The sequence below is a fragment of the Hirundo rustica genome, chromosome 3, assembly GCF_015227805.2.
Source record: "Hirundo rustica isolate bHirRus1 chromosome 3, bHirRus1.pri.v3, whole genome shotgun sequence".
Classification (NCBI taxonomy): Eukaryota; Metazoa; Chordata; class Aves; order Passeriformes; family Hirundinidae; genus Hirundo; species Hirundo rustica.
Genome location: NC_053452.1, coordinates 10,672,492 through 10,687,922, shown reverse-complemented (window position 1 = coordinate 10,687,922; position 15,431 = coordinate 10,672,492). Strand labels below are relative to the sequence as shown.

Sequence of the window (15,431 nt, the reverse complement as noted above, 5' to 3'; positions counted from 1 at the left end):
CCAGGCTGTAACTCAGTGTTTAGCTGCAGCCTGATGCACTGTGGGTGTTTCACAGGAAACATTTGACATGGCATCTTTTTGCCTATGAAAACAGTGGAATGATGACAAGTTTCATTTTAAGCTCCAGAATTTTGATGCATGGTGTTGATTGGTACCAAAATGCAAACTGGTACCAAAATATTGCAAAATACAAAGATGGATGTGTAACTCATGCTGTAGGAATTTTGTGGTGGTGTATGATCATGCTGATATTTCATTAAGGTAACGGAGGTGGGAATTCTCTCCTCAGGATGTGTGTATGGGATTGGTGCCTCCTCATCAACAATGTATTTGGGAATGGTTTTGCTTTGTATTTATAAGCTTGTAGTGCCTTTTGAGAATGTAGCCAGACGTGGCAGCAGGTTTAGAGGTAGTTCATGGTGCATTAATGAGCATGGGGGTAATTCCAAGGCACAGGGATGTCTGGACGGGTGTCATTCATTATTTTTCTCAGGTTACTAGGAAGTTTTGTTTGCAATTCGCTTGGGAAGGGAGGCCAAGAGATGGTGAGATACACCAGTTGGGGTTCGGGGTGCAGCTGGGCAGGAGGGCTCAGGGAGGTGAGATTTCCATGGGTATTTCCTGCTGCTCATGGAGTTCCACAGGGCTGGAATACTGCTGCAGCCAGCAAATGTAATAGCTCTCACCTGCAGTTAGGTGCAGGTTCCTGCCTGGCTTCCAGGGTCATTCCTGCATCCTAGCACTGTGCTGTGTTGGCAGCAAGCTAAAAAGGAACCTCCATGGCTGCATCATGAGCCTCACAGCTGTCCTTTAGCTGAGGTTTCTGCTGAAATTTGGAATCCTTTTGAGTGACATTTTGACCCCGGCTTGTCACTTGTGCTTAGGATGTGGGCTCTCTTGTATGGGTTTGTCCTCCCTTCCTAGCAAGCAGGGGTCACTCATTCAGTTGGAAATAAAGGACTCTGGGGAGTGTCACCTCCTAGTTTATTACTGTGTCAGCATTAGCTGCATGGTAAATACTGTCTTAATATCTATTGACAAGAAAAATTTTTCAAAGTCATGAGTAGGTGCAATGTGCCTTCTCACAAAAGTTGTCCAGGAGACCTTCCTCTTTGCTAGTATTAAGTTAGGAAAATCAGAAACCAGAGGTTGGAAAGAATAGTCAGATCCAGCCTGGCTGTGCCACAGACACCCAGTTTGGGAGGTGTCACTGAACCCCTGTTTTTCATACTCTCACCACTGCAGTGTTTCACTGCACAGCAAACGTGCCTAAAGCACATGTATTTTTTTGTATGATGGTGACTTGGGATTTCTGTCTGCAAGATTTTGGTCATATGGCAAGTTTGCAGAGTTTGGGTCATGCCCACCCGTTGGAATTAAAGACAGTTCCCTTTAAAGACTTGACTTCATCAGGCCCTGTGCTTTAACACTGTTAGTCATGTTGCTTCCAGTCTGAAGTATTTCTGGTTTTCTTGCTTACACGCAGGTTTTCTTCCTTACATGCAGGTTTTCTTCAGCAAAGGCTCAGAGAAACTGGGTTATTTTCCCATCTCTTGCGCAGAATCACAGTAGGACCTTGGTTTTGTTCTGCCTTTGCTCATCAGCTATAGGAACTACTTTTTCAGGATGTCAGCTTCCCAGGATCCAGCTCCTTTGTCTTTATTCAGTGCCAGCTAATGCAGTATCTGTTCACTGCTGGACTTCAGGCATTGGTTAAATACAAATAATGAATGATGATGATGGAAAACAGCTTTTGCCTTTCTTGACAGTCATATTGCTGCTGGCCTGGAGATTAGTGGGTGATTTAATAGCAGTTACAAAAAAATAATCTGAAATTGCGATACAATTGATAGGAATCACCATTCTTGTCTCTAGTGGTCCCTGAAAGGCCTGGGGACATAAGACAAGCTACTGCTCTTGTGCTCATATTCTATCAATGTGTCTATAAATCATTATAAAATACTTCCCTGAATGTTGGGGTGTATCAATACACTTCTCTGCCTTTTTAATTCCAGTACTGTAACATAAGCAAAGTGTTAAGCAAAGTGTGGCACAGCAAGTGCAGGCACAATTCCTCTGACCTCAAGGAAGAACTAGTAGAGTAAACACTTCTAATGCCTTGCTTGATTTTAAGAGAAACAAGTAAATCCTTTGAAATAGTTCTGTGGTTTTTCAACTGGAGACATTTAGACACCTCTGGATGGATCTTTGTGCTTCTGAATCACATTCTGCAAGAGATGTGGTTGTGGAAATAGTTGGATAGATTTTCTGTTGAGTCTGCAAACACCCTCAGTCTTGTGTGCGAAACATAAAATATCCAAGTGATGCTCGTGCCAGTTCATGTGTCCCTGGTTTTAATCATTTTTACCTGGCAGCATGTGCTTTCTGTGTTCAGGAGGAGTGTTGTGTCCCTTGAGAGACAGTCTCTTCTCCTGTTGTGTGTCCCTGCCCTGTGTCCTAGCTGTGCTGCATGGTGTGTGTGCCGAGCTGTGGCATTCCAGATGCATGTCCATAGGAACGCCAGCGCTCCTTAACTGGGGATAATGAGCTCTCTTTCCATCCCTCCTTCTAGGTTGTGTGGAGGAAACTTGGAGATGCTGCAGGGTCGTGCCCTGGAATTAGACAACACTTGTCAGGAAATCAGTACAAAGGACCTATGTAAGAGGCCCTGAGCATGTCCTCTCTCTGAAGAGCACGGTCTGAACTGCCCAGGAGAGGGGAGGAGCCGCCTGAGTCCGCCGCAATTCCCAGCTGACAACGGGGGTCTGCACTGCAAGAGACTGCTGGAAAGGGGGGACATTCTGCACAGGGGTCTAGTGGGGAGCCGTGTGGCAGTGTCCCCCAATCCTGCTGTTCCAATATCCCAGCTAATGAAGCGCTGCACCCTCGCTGCAACACTCCACCCTTAGAAGCACTGAGGTATTGCCATCCTAACCAAAAGATATTTGGGATTCTGCAGGTGTTACGCAAAATAAGTTTTATTTTGGTTAGTTACAGTGAATCTCTGATAGGTCTCAATGAGTTTTCCACTGGATTTAAGAGAGGTTTTTCAGCAGACTGGAGAGACACTGATGAACTGTGCCTTTGGTCTCCGCAGGTTTGAGAAAGTCGCTTCTTAGTAACTCACATTTCAGTCTGTAAAGGATCTGTTAATGGTGCTTAGGCAATTTCCAGGTGATTTTTTTGCTTTGGTAGAATACCTGCCTTTGGAGGTGCTAAAAGACCATAAAGTCCTAACCAGCCGGTAGTGTAGCATAACTACAGTACTTGTAGTGATCCACAATTTCTTTCTAAATGAAAGTCAAGATAGCTTTCTTTTTGATTCGCTTTGATGCACATCTTCTGAAGAGGTGTAAGGTGTTTAATGAATGGCCCTTTAATGAATAGAATACTTAGGCATCGCTATTACAGGTCTCAAGTCAGGATTTCCATCAGAATTTATTTTGGAAATTATTTTCCAGTTGTCAGGATGCTAATTTCTACTGTTTAATTTAGAGACATGCTGGTTTGTTTAACAAGAGCCTAGAAGGATCTAAAAGATTGCACTGCATTATAAAAAAAGCTTTTCTTGCCACTGTAGCGTTCTTTCAAAGAAAAAGGTTTTATTATCCTCAGAGCATGTCTTTCATTATAATGAGGCAGAAAGCTCTTGTTCAGATTGCCTGAGATTTGACCAGACGGCGCCCTAGATGTGCTTAGTTTATTTTTATCTCTGTGTATGATCCTAGTTGTGTGTATTGAATTACAACGATAGATATTTTGTGTATATCTTAAAGCAATGATAGTTTCATGTATGAATGTGCAACAGGCTTGTGACTGAATGCTGTTGCTTAACTTTTTACCATAGCTGAGTATCAAAAAGACTAATAAAAATTAATTTAAAAAAAAAATAGGAATGCAACAATTCCTGGGTTTCTGGTTTGTTCTTGGTTATTAAGATTTGAGCCAAAGTCAGAACCTCTGTTTTTCTGAGCTTGGACTGTATCCGTGGGCTATTTGCAGTGAAATGTAGCTCGGTTGCTGTACAATCTTTTGTTATATAGGAGTATGATGTAAATCTGCTATCTGTCTTCAGAAAAAGTGTGTTAATTTGCAGCAGTAATTCTGTTGGTTTCTGTTGTTATTTTCACTTGGTACCATTCAGTGTAAGGCCTCTGATCCAGCGTTGCTTTCTTGGGCAAAAGTCCAGTTCACTGCTTCTCCCTGAGTTGGAAATGCAGAATCCAGCCTTCTGTTTTGAACCATTGCCCACCTGTGTGGTTTCTGATACAACCCCCAGCCCAGACAGCTATCTGTTCTCTTCCCATGTTGTTTTCTCTGCCGTATTGTTTGCAGAGTTCAGTTTCAATTGTTGTATTCCTATCTCTCTGTATGTATAAACAGCTGTAACACCTGTACTTGTGCCTGCACTCTGGACGTGCAGGGGCCAAGTGAGGGATACTGGTCTTTTGACACTATACTTGTGTAAATTTTGATACTGTATTAAAGCTATTTTTTTACAGTTCTGCATACGATTGGGTATCAAGTATTGTGTTCATCTTAGCAACGGTAATAAATTATAGAATCCCACCCTTGTTTTGTTCTCCTTTACTGACTGGAGCTCTGAGCTGCTTGGGCTTACAGGCAGGAGCCATTGGAAATGTTTCCTGCTTGGTTAAGAAATGAGCTGCACACGGTGCATTTTTCTTCATTTTCTTGCCAGGTGTCTTTAAAAAATCCTACCAAGGTAAAGAAGTTGCTTCTGTGTTTTCTGCTAAAGGAGGAATAGCTGTGGGTAATTGTGCAGGGAGTTGTGACCAGGTGCAATTTGTTCAGCCCTCAGCTGTGCTGTGTTTGCAGCCCCAGGACGCCTGTGCCGGTTCTTTCTTCCTGCCCTCCTCACAGAGCAGTCTTGAGGTGAGGACAGGAGAATGTGGAGTTCCTGGAGTCTTCTTGTTCAGGTAAGGAGTGCTGGGGGATGCTGGCAGTGTGTTGGTGGCCTTGTGTGCCACCACGTCCCTGCCCCAGGATGGGCCTGTGTGGGCCAGGGGAAAGGGCTGGCTCTGGCTGCAGAGCAGAGAGCTTTAGCTAAGTTTTCTTGAGAAAAGAGATACTTAATACAACCAATATCTTCAGGCTAATAAATCTCATGGGAGCTCCTTAAAATGCCCCTTCCAAAGAGGAGAAAATGGGCAGTGTGTGGGGAAGGGGGTCAGTGCTCTTGGGAGGATCTGTAGCCTGCTGAAATGCCCCTTTGCTAAAGAATAAAAATTGCTGTTGTACTTGGGGACCTTCAGCTTCTCTGTCTTGTTCCCTGTCCCTGTGGTTAAGCCTTTTTCAGTGAAATGTAACTATGCCAAGCCTCTTGGACCCTTTGTGCAGTTGCTTTTAGCAGAATTCTGCTTTGGTTGAAGATTTGCAAGTGTTGTTACTTTCCCTGGATCTGAGCTAAGCCTGAATGAACTATAAATTCACTGTCTGAGTGAATTTTAAATAGCTCTTGTGCAGTGGATGTATGGAGTGGATTTTACCTTCTCTACTGCAGAAAAGCTGCTTTGCTGAAGGGTTCGAAGGTAAAGAATGGCACTTTGTTTTCAGCAAGTGCCTAGTTTCAGTCGAGCCTGTTCCCCAAAGGCTGCAGTTGATGGACGTGTTTATGAACGTGGCATGAAGCCAGAGTGCCCTTTTTAATGTTTTGAGCAGAGGCAGCCCAAGCAGCCTCTGTGGCCTGGGGACAGTGCCTGACCCTGCACTCCTTTGCGCGGCCCGAACCTCTCAAATACCAAATGCCCCCCAGTCTCTCTGTGTTGCCTCCCCAGCAGATACTAGCCATGCCAGGGCACTGGTTTGTTCAATTCCCCAAGTGTTTTTGAAATAAGTCCCAGGGTGGTGTGAATTCTTTACACTAATCTCACCACTTCAATACTGAAGAAAACGGCTCAGCCGTTCCCCCCCCTGCCCCTCCCCCTTTTTAAGTGGGAAAAAAAGTCTTGATGAGACTGTCCTGTATTTTGAGGAGAATGGGCCAGCAAATGCAGCTGCTGGGTATGGAATGCCCAAATCTTTGTCTGTCTCCACACTTGTGTTTTCCAGGCTTAGGTGAACCAGACATGAATGTCCCCAAACCAGCACCAAACTGCAGCTCTGGTCATTGAAGATTGCCGAGGTAAGAACAGCTGACTCGATAGCGGCTCTGCCTGGAATGAGTAAATAGAGGCTCTGCATTAATTAATTGGGCAGCAAACAGGGATTTGCTGGGCTGCTCTGTGGTTGTGGTACTTCTAGCACATGCAGTTGGGCCCAGGAGTGGATTGTGAGGTGGCATTTACCTGAGCTGGCTACTCAGGTCTGATGTGTACGGTACTGAGAGTGAGGGGGAAAGAGAACTACCAAAGGAGGAATGAGTGAGTCATCTTGCTTGGAATTACTCTTTTCTTAAGGAAAAAGCTCCTTCCTCTCCTGCTTGGTGGCTCCAGATGCCTTCTGTTTGTTTTTTTAATCCCAGAAATAGCATGGCATGGTTGAGATTTTCAATGTCTGGAAGGTCAGAGGAGGGGAAGGCTTAGCAAGGCTACATGGGATTGGTAGGGGTAAAGCAACACAGAGATGGTAGTGTGAAGGAAAATGAACTTTTGAATATTCTTACATACGTAAAAATACGGCTGTGTATTAAAAGCTTGCGGTAACATAGACCAGAGACAGAAACCTTACTTGGATCTTTCTTGACTATGAAAACTCGACTCCATGTGAGTAATTAAAAAATTGAGAAATATTGATGGGGATGATGAAAAATGAGTGAAACCATAGCATCCTGTGATATTGATATGAGGGCTTTGCTGGAGCTCTGGGGAGCTCCAGCCTCGTCCAAGCATTGGTGGCTCTCCTCGTGGTACCAGCTTGTGGGGAAGGACCCCAGGGACTGCATCACCTGCTTCTATCTGAAACAGCTTCCTAAACGCATGGGTCACAAAGAGCTGCCAAAATAATAATACTGAATTATTTAGTGTGTTTGCTAGAATATGATAATTACTCTCCTCTTGAATAAGAAATTGTTATAATGATCTCTTCAAAGCACTGGCTGTGGCCCTGAAGTTTGAAGTTTCTTTGGATTTTTTTTGCCCCCCACTACTGTGTATTGGTTGAAGTAGATTAAAAAAAAAAAAAAAAAAAATTTGTAAGTCTGCAGACCAAAAAAAAAAAAAGGAAAAAATAACATGGGGAGCCCATTGCCAGCTTCAGGGAAGAAAGAGGACAAAGGGAAGGGAGATAGGGACCTGCCCTGCCGAGATCCAGGCTGCTGCAGGTGAATCTCGTGCTGCATTTAGGTGGGATGATCTGTTTGCAATGAGCTCACCTGTGCGTGGCAAACACAGAGAGAGAGAAGGAGGTTTAGTCCTTTCACAGGTGACTTCATTTTCTTTTAATAGTGACTTGGTAAATGACAGGGACTCAGATTGGCCAGTGAGCAGTGGCGTTCCCAGTCCTGAACACCTCCACTTAGGAGCAGGAGGGGTTGGATGGTGTGTTAGGGGATTTTTTCAGGATGCTTGGGAAGTCCCTGGTGTGACACAGGGTCATCCTGGCTCAGGCCAGTGTGCTGAGCCCTGTAAAACCACAGCTTCACTCACAGCTTAAGTGTAAAGGTCACAGTGAAACAAAAATGTTCTCTTGGGTTTGAAAGTGGCCTTTCCAATAGAATCTGGTTTGTTGTCAGAACGGTGGGAGTTGGCCTGAACATCAATCAATGGTGGGGGGCTGTTGAGCTGCTCTGTTTTCACAGGCATTAGACTTCATAAGAGAGGAAATACACAATCTAAAAATACGGTGTTTTCCTCCCCCTGCTGAAGGGGAAGTCTCCACAGACTGCTGCATGCTCCCATTTAGGAAGGCCCGGAGCCCACCCTATCCAACCTTGAGAATCCCAGGAAAAGCTCACCATAAAACATGGAAATGTTTCCATGGGAACTGTTCCTCTACTTCTGCTAATAAAATGGACCTATAACACCAGTGACAACAGGTCCCAGTTTCTGCACCAAACTACAAACAGTGAATGCTACAAAGGGAGCTGGTGAAGAGCAGAAGTGAAAATCAAGAGAGCTGCTAAATTAGGTATGTGCAGGCCTCTCTGAGAAAGCACAAGCAAATAAACAAAGCCCTTGGGGGTGTGGGGGGGGGGAAGAAAATATCATTTTAATTACAGCACATCCAGCCAACATAAACCCCATGGATTGTGTGAAATCAGGTTTGTTCCTCTGATCTGCAGCAGGAAACCCTGTTGCAGATCAAATGTGTTCAGGGAGGCTGTCCTGCTAATTGCTGCTCCTAGCTGAGCCAAAGCAAACTCTTTAGACAAAGGAGAGAATTCACTTTTTATTTAGTATTAATTATGAAATGACATGTCTTGGTGGGCTTCACAATAAGGCTACATTTCCTGAAGGGGGGAGTGGGGGGAAAGCAGTTCTAATCTGGTGAAATAATTGGAGAATTAACCCATTGCTTCAGGCTTGAGCCCCAACATGCACATACAATTAGGTGCAAGATGAGTGATGTAATGAATAAGGCCTTTTCTTTCATCACAACAAATTATTAAACTCATTCTAAAGCCTTCCATATGAGCATTCTTGTATGTTCTGGTGTTAAAAGAGTGTGGGGGTTTTTTTCTCCTCTTTTCTGATTTTCACACTTCCTTTTGTATTTTATTTTTAAGCCTTTGTGGCTGTTTTGCAGCATCTCTTTGGCTTCTCACTAGAGATTTCAGAGTTTTGCACTGAGTATTTTGGGGGTTGGATGTGTTGCTTGGGTACTCTCACTTTATCCTGCTAAACACGGACTGGAGATTTTAGTTTCCTCCTGTGCTGTTGGGGCACGTGTGCGTTGTTTTGGAGCAGCTTATATGCATTTGTAGCCATGGACAAATGAAGCCAAAGAGGCAGGGAAGAAGTTGTGTTGGTAACCTGACAGAATGGAAACTGCAGGAATATCCATACATTGCATCTATAATCCATATGTACTTATGTTAAATAATAACTTTATCCAGGAAAATGTTTCTGCAAGTGCTGATGGAAAACTGAGCTGGATGGGAAGGCAAGTATGTGCCAGCAGAGAGCAATAAATGTGCTGCTCTAAAGACACAGGTGTAAAAATCAGCAGTCAGTTAAGAAAAATACAAATAAATGAAAAATAGACAACTTGAGGCTTTCCCAGCTGCTTCCCTCGGCTCTTTGGAAGCTGCCTTCTCTTTTCTTGGAGGACAGTTCCGTGTGACAGTGCGCTTGTCTTTTTCCTTGCTAATATCCCTACCTTAGCAGGAAAAAGGAGCAATGGAGAGACGAGGCAGCCAGTGATCAGTGCCCAGACTAGCGCTGATAACTTTCCATTTTGGATGTCACTTAATTAATTGATGCTGAGGTCTCAGTTGGAAATGTCATTGCCTGGTTGGGGAAGGCACTGAGGGCTGGGTCATGCCGTGTCCCAGGATTTACTCGCTGGGCTCGGGGCAGGGGTTGTTGGGGATGTTTCTGTCCCCTCAGCTCCCCGGGGCTGGTTGTTACAGTGGGGTTTTTCACATGGTGCAGCCGGGATGGCAGGAGCAGCACGCCCCTCACACCCCTCCAGAGCCCTTCTCTCTCACAATTCCCATCTTACCTCACAGCCTGTTCTCCACTCACAGCCCCATCCCCTCTCATAACTACCCCCTGTCTCCTCACAGCCCCATTTTCCCTTCATGGGCTCATTCTCCTCTCTTTCCCCTCACAGCCCCATCTCTGCCATCTCCCGTCACGACTTCCCTCATGAACCCCATTCTCTCCTCAGCCCCATCTGCCATTTTCCCTCACAGCCCCGTTCTCCCCTCATAACTCCTCTCTCTCCCCACACAGCTCCATTTTTCCCTCATGGCCCCATTCTCCCTTCACAGCACCGCCAGGACTGGGCCTTCACCCTCAGCACAGGTACTTGCCATAAATACAGAAAACACTGACCTGGGAGAGTCTCAAGGGGGAAAAAAGAAAGAAAAAGAAAAAAAAAAGGTGGAATTTGGAGATTTCCAGTCCTGTGTGTTATAGAGAGAGGGAACTTTTCTTGGGCTGGATGGAATCCACATAAATAATTTGTGCCTCCAGCTGTGCCTGTGGGTGACTCAGGATGTTGATGTCACAGACTGAGGAAAACTTTTTGAGTACATGTTCTAGAAAGTAGGTTCTAAGTCAGATTTGCTGCATTTTAGTTTTCTGTCATCATAGAAAATACATAAACAGTCCATAAATTGGAGTGATTGCCAGAGGGAAAGATGTTTTAGTCTAGTCTAATTACTCTGTGCTATTCATTTGGTTGGGGAGGAAATATTAGGCAGATTCCCTCCCCCCCCCCCCCCCCCCCCCCGAGGAGGAATTAAATATGCTCCCAAAATGTTTTGGTCTAAACTGACTGTTAACCACATTTTAAGTTCTATTTCACATATAACTAGCCTCCAACTAGAATTCCAGTGGCCTGAACAAGAGGAGGTGAAATTATATAAGTGAAGGGATAGTATTAGAAGAGATCTGTGTAACCAAAATAACTCTCTGCTCAGATGTGTCCTCTGAGTTTTCATTCTTTTCAGATACATAAAGGTATCTAAAGGGCAGCAGAAATTATAGCGGTGTTGAACTAAAGCTGCACACAAACCCAACTTCTGATTCTGTTTTCAATTACTTGAGTGATCTGTATAATATTCCAACCTACCAGAAAATCAATGCTGGTTTACCAGATAGTCGCTTAAAAAAAGAGGCCAAAATCTTTTCATGTTTCTATTGCTGATTTACAGGCACTGTCCTGTTAACTGGGATTTCATGGGTATAAGTGACTGGAAAATTACCTCAAAATGATGCATTTTCTATTCTTGTTTTGGTGTGCCTGTTGTGATTTCCTGAGGAATGGGTAAATTACATGGAAACTGTCACATGTAGTGATTAAAAAGCTTTAAAAATCAATTTTACCTTGCAAGTTGGTAGAGAGGGGTAGCTCTGAATGGGGTTTACTCTGGGTTTGTGGAGCCTGGGCTTGAAAAGCAGGCTTATTTTATTTGCTCTTAACTTAGTGTGTATATTAGTATGGGGTGTTATTTGCTGTGGTACTACTGGAAGGCATCTTGGTGTGGGAATGCTTGGTGACCTCTACTTGGGAACACTGCTCAGAAAAATCTTCCTGTTTGAACTCTGCACCTGAGGGAGGATCCCTCCAATCTGCTGCTGACTTTGGCCCTAGTCCTTCAAATAATTTCAAAAAAGAAAGGCAGTTCCCAAACAGCCTCATTAACACCATTTTTGTTAACACATTTTCCCTCAATTTTAAACCTTCCAACAGGCATCTATTTGGGTTTCTTTGTTTATATCAGTGTGGAGTATTTATTGACATGAAGAAATGCCTTCATCTCTTTGAGAGACAGGTTTGGTTTGCACATATTCCTGCTGTGCACGGGAACATTTGCTGCTGATTAGAGGGGTACAGCTCTGTTTGCAAAGCAAAGTGCTTGCAAGAGCAGATTTCTCCCCTTTGCCTTCTGGTTTCTCTTCCCCACTGGAGTTTTCCAGGTGCAAAGTGGTCTTCACTCAGAGAAAAGACCATCTGGGTTTTGTTGATGCTCAGAGGAATAAAACTTTGCAGCTGAGAGCCGATTTCAGTTCTTCTCCTTTCCTGCCTTGGGTCTGGGGTTGGTTTTGTGGCTGTGCCAGGCAAGTTGGCAGAGGCTGCTGGGCGTTGTGAAGTCATGCTGGGCTGTGGCTGGAGCAGCTCCTCACTCCTTTTATCCTCTAGGAGCGTATTTGTTTGGCGTATGACTGTCAGTATATCGGAGAAGCAGCATTCTCCTGCACACAGTGACAATAAACATTGTGTTGTGTGATGCCTTAGCCCCAAGTCCAGCATTCCACTTCCCTGCCTCTGCTGTTGCCGTGGCCCAAAGCAAAGCCACGGATGAGGGAGAGAAATAATGCACAGAGGAGAATTCTCTGAATGCCATCGCTGTTGTGGGTGCTGTGAACGTCCCTGGGATTCTGTGCAGTGCAGACCTCCAAATCTCAACATTTGTATGTGTGTGTCTCCCTCCTGGCCATGGAGCTCATGGCAACCAAAAGATGTTTCCCATTTGTTGGCAGGAGAATGAATAATTACTGAAATGTAAGACCTCAGTAGTAGCATCTGGGAGATTTTGGTCTGTCATGTGGAACACCAATGCAAAAACATTTTCTGTGCTTTTGCCATGTCCAATTATTTGCCTGGTGAATGGGAGAGCTGCCTTTTTTGGGGCTGCAGATGTGGCCTGGTTCTCTGAGCCCCCCAGTGCACTCCCTCTGAAGGGAGCAGTGCACCCAGGCATGGTGAAGAACTGTCACAGCAGCCCTTGGCACAAGCAACCAGGAGTCGCCCTTTCCAAAGGACCTTAGCAACTTTTCCGGAAGCAGCTCCTGCATGGCAGGAGAAGCAAGGAGGCCCCAGCCCGTCTGCACATGGTAGGTGACAAAGTTCCTCAGCTACTGATATGATTTATATATATATATATGTTGTAATGCACTAATTTGGTTTATATTGTGTTTCATCGGATTTGTAATCTGTATCACGTGGTCCGTCCTTGCTCAGCTGTAACCCAACTCTGTTCCACTCTCACTTTATCCCTGATTGGGCAGTGGCTTGTCCCTGCCTCTGGGCCCTGCCCCCTTGGGAAAAAGCCCTGGCACGGGTGGGGCCTCGCTCCCTCTGGCACCGGCGAGCCACCGGGAAAGAGCTCCAGCCAAGCAGGGTAGGACTCGAGAATAAAGCTGTTCTATCCCACCCGGTGAGAGAGAGCAGACTCTTTCCTTTTGCCATCGGTGGTCGTCCAGTCTCAAAAAGAAACATCACATATATATATATATGTTTTAATTTTCAAGAATGCTGATTCTTATCTAGTGGTTTGTGCTATATATCAGTTTTGTGGAAATAGATTTTTACCTACTCCAAGAATTGTCATGAATTTTACCCTGGCAAAGGGCTTAATAAATTGCAGGAGACAAGAATGAAGAGGAAAGTATAACCTTTAAGCAGAGTATAAAGAAACAATGGATATGGATTTTTTTTGTTGTTTTTCTCTGTAATGAATGTAAAATATTTTTTTCCACTACTAGCTGTTGGCTGTGGAAGTGAAAATATAGAGTCTGGTGAGGTAAGGCCGTAGAAATGAGGAAATACTAGTACATAAACCCATTTGCACTAAAGTATTACACTTGTCTGGAAGATAAGTAACGCTGCGTTAGTAGTGGTAGCAGAATGATGGTTTGCTATCAGCCCTCATAATTTATCCCATGCAGAGTGCTGCATGTGGACTAAGGGCTTGATAGATCCTCTCAGCCATCCTGGTACAGCAGGAATTAAGGTTTTGTGTTTCACTCTTAACTCAGTGGATCAAGGAAGAGAAGCCAGAAAGCAGATGTGATGATTAATTTGCTGGGTGTGCATGTTATTATTGCTGCACATCTGTATGGCTTAGTCCACCTGAGGATTGTGTGGTCTCCAGGTGGCTAACAGCATGTGCCTGCTTGCTCCAGGGGAGCTGGTGTGTTTTAAAAAAATCAGTATTTGAAGTCTGAAGAGTTTTCAAGGGTCCGTCCTTGGGGCCTGTAGGGTGGGCAGCTCATCCACAGCTGAGCTGAGTGTTCAAAGGTGGGCCCAGGGTTTGTTTTGTTGTCTGTGCTCCCTCTAAGTGGTAGTGTCAGTGTGCTTTGAACTTAAAGGGAATTTTCCTGAGCATGTTACAGGTTTTTAAAAATGAGTTTTATACTGTTGTAGGGCAAGAAATCACTGACTAGTGGGTTAGCCTACAGTCAGTGCTGCGTGGCCGTTTAGAGCTGATGATGCAGCCACAGGTTGTTAAACAATTTTAAGTGGGCCTATCTTCAAAGCTTGTAAAAACTAACATTTAATGAAGTGAAACACAGATCAATGGTAAATTTTGTGCAGCGGCTCAGCTGTATTGATTGCAAGGTTCAAAGACTTTCAGTATGGCCCTATTAAACACCGATAATGTTAGCGTTGAAACGACGCTTGGCAAATGCTAACAAGGTTGAAAATAATTCCTGCTCTCCAATAATCTGCTGCTTTCCGGTCAGCAGGGAGGGGTGGGAGCTGTTTGGTCACGCAGCAGTTGCTCCTGGGTCAGTCTGGGCTGGAAAGAAAGGGAGTTCCGTGCTGGCGCAGCGGCAGAGGCAGCACTGCAGCACCTGGGGTTGCTGAGTGTGCAGGTGCGGGATCTCTCCCTCAGCACTCCCCTGTGCAGCTCTTGTCTCTTGTTCCCCGAGGGGATTTTTGGCTTTACGCGTGGGCAGGGCTAAACCTGGGCCAAGTGTGACAGCCAGGGAGCAGTTTGGCCCCTCCGTCCTGGTGCCTGGGGTGCTGTGGGTGGATGTGCACGGCGGCCCCGGGCACGGACCTGCTGGAGACTGTGTCTGCCACAGCGGCTGTTTGGCAGAGCAGCTGAGAGTGTAATTTAGCTGTACTTGGCTTTGGCACGCTAAAAGCTGGATCCTGGCTCCAGCCCGGTCCCCTGGTGAGAGGTCTGTAATTTGTAACCACTCAAGGATGCCGGCGGCTTTTCCTGCGCTCCGCGGATGTGTGCCGAACTCAGCGGGCTCGGCTGAGCCGTGGCCTCTCCTGCCCAGCAGCGGGATGGGAATGGGAAGATGCGTGATCAGGCGGACAGTACAGCAAAAAAAAAAAAAAAAAAAAAAAAAAAAAAAAAAAAAATACAGATCAACTGAAGGGTTTTAATCCTGCCTTGTAATAACTCCTTATCTCTCCATCCCCCATATTCATTACAGTGTGGTGTTGCTGAAAGCTGCTCACTTGCAAATCAGAATGTCCCCATGCCATGTAGTGACTATAAGTGTGTACACACACACACACACCAGGAGTGCACTCTTTGCTGTGAGAATGGGGGGTGTGCATGGAAACAAGCCCAAGCGGCTTCCAGCAAGGCTGGGCCTTAGGGAAAGAAGAGTCTGGGTGCTGTGTTTGATCCTGGTAGCTCTTGCCCTGGGTCAGCTGGCATCCCCCACTTCACACCTGGGTAGGAAGGGTTGTTCTGTAAAACAGCAGCTCCCTCTCCTGCATGCGTTCTGACAACAGCAATTAGAAACATAGCAGCACACCAGGGAACTGCTAAATATAGAATGGCTTGGAGGGATGAGCTTATGTTTCCTGGATTTTTTTGCTGTGATTCCCCACCCTACCTGCATTATGGATGGTGCAGAGAATTTAAAGGTCAGGTGAACAAACTACCTCAGAAAGAGGAAAAGGGGTCCCTACTTCTGCCACTGTGGTATAAAGGAGTATGGAAATTCCATTGGGAAATAAAGGACCATTAACTCAAAATGAGATTTTGCCAGCCTGTGGTGGATAAAGCTCCTGCCAGTTCTGAGATAAGGAGGAGGAAACAATGCTGA

At 45.2% G+C, this 15,431-nt stretch overlaps 1 protein-coding gene and 1 long non-coding RNA gene across 8 annotated transcripts in view; both read left to right on the top strand.

Moving 5' to 3' along the window:
* The window catches only part of CCDC85A (coiled-coil domain containing 85A), a 67,147-nt gene extending 62,578 nt beyond the window's left edge, over positions 1-4,569 (top strand). For all 3 annotated transcript variants that reach the window (XM_040059270.1, XM_040059265.1, XM_040059262.1), the window contains one exon: positions 2,573-4,569. In XM_040059270.1, coding sequence (XP_039915204.1) covers positions 2,573-2,662 — 90 coding nt within the window. In that variant the 3' untranslated portion in view covers positions 2,663-4,569. The remainder of the gene's footprint in view (positions 1-2,572) is intronic.
* A 202-nt stretch (positions 4,570-4,771) lies between these two features.
* The window catches only part of LOC120751010 (uncharacterized), a 28,619-nt gene continuing 17,959 nt past the window's right edge, over positions 4,772-15,431 (top strand). For 2 of the 5 annotated variants that reach the window (XR_005700236.1, XR_005700234.1), the window contains exons 1-3: positions 4,772-4,940; positions 6,073-6,145; positions 7,827-8,088. This is a non-coding gene — a long non-coding RNA (uncharacterized LOC120751010). Of the gene's footprint in view, positions 4,941-6,072; positions 6,146-7,826; positions 8,089-9,016; positions 9,121-12,113; positions 12,462-15,431 lie in introns of those variants that run through there. The other 3 variants (XR_005700237.2, XR_005700238.1, XR_005700235.2) reach the window with 3 other exon arrangements.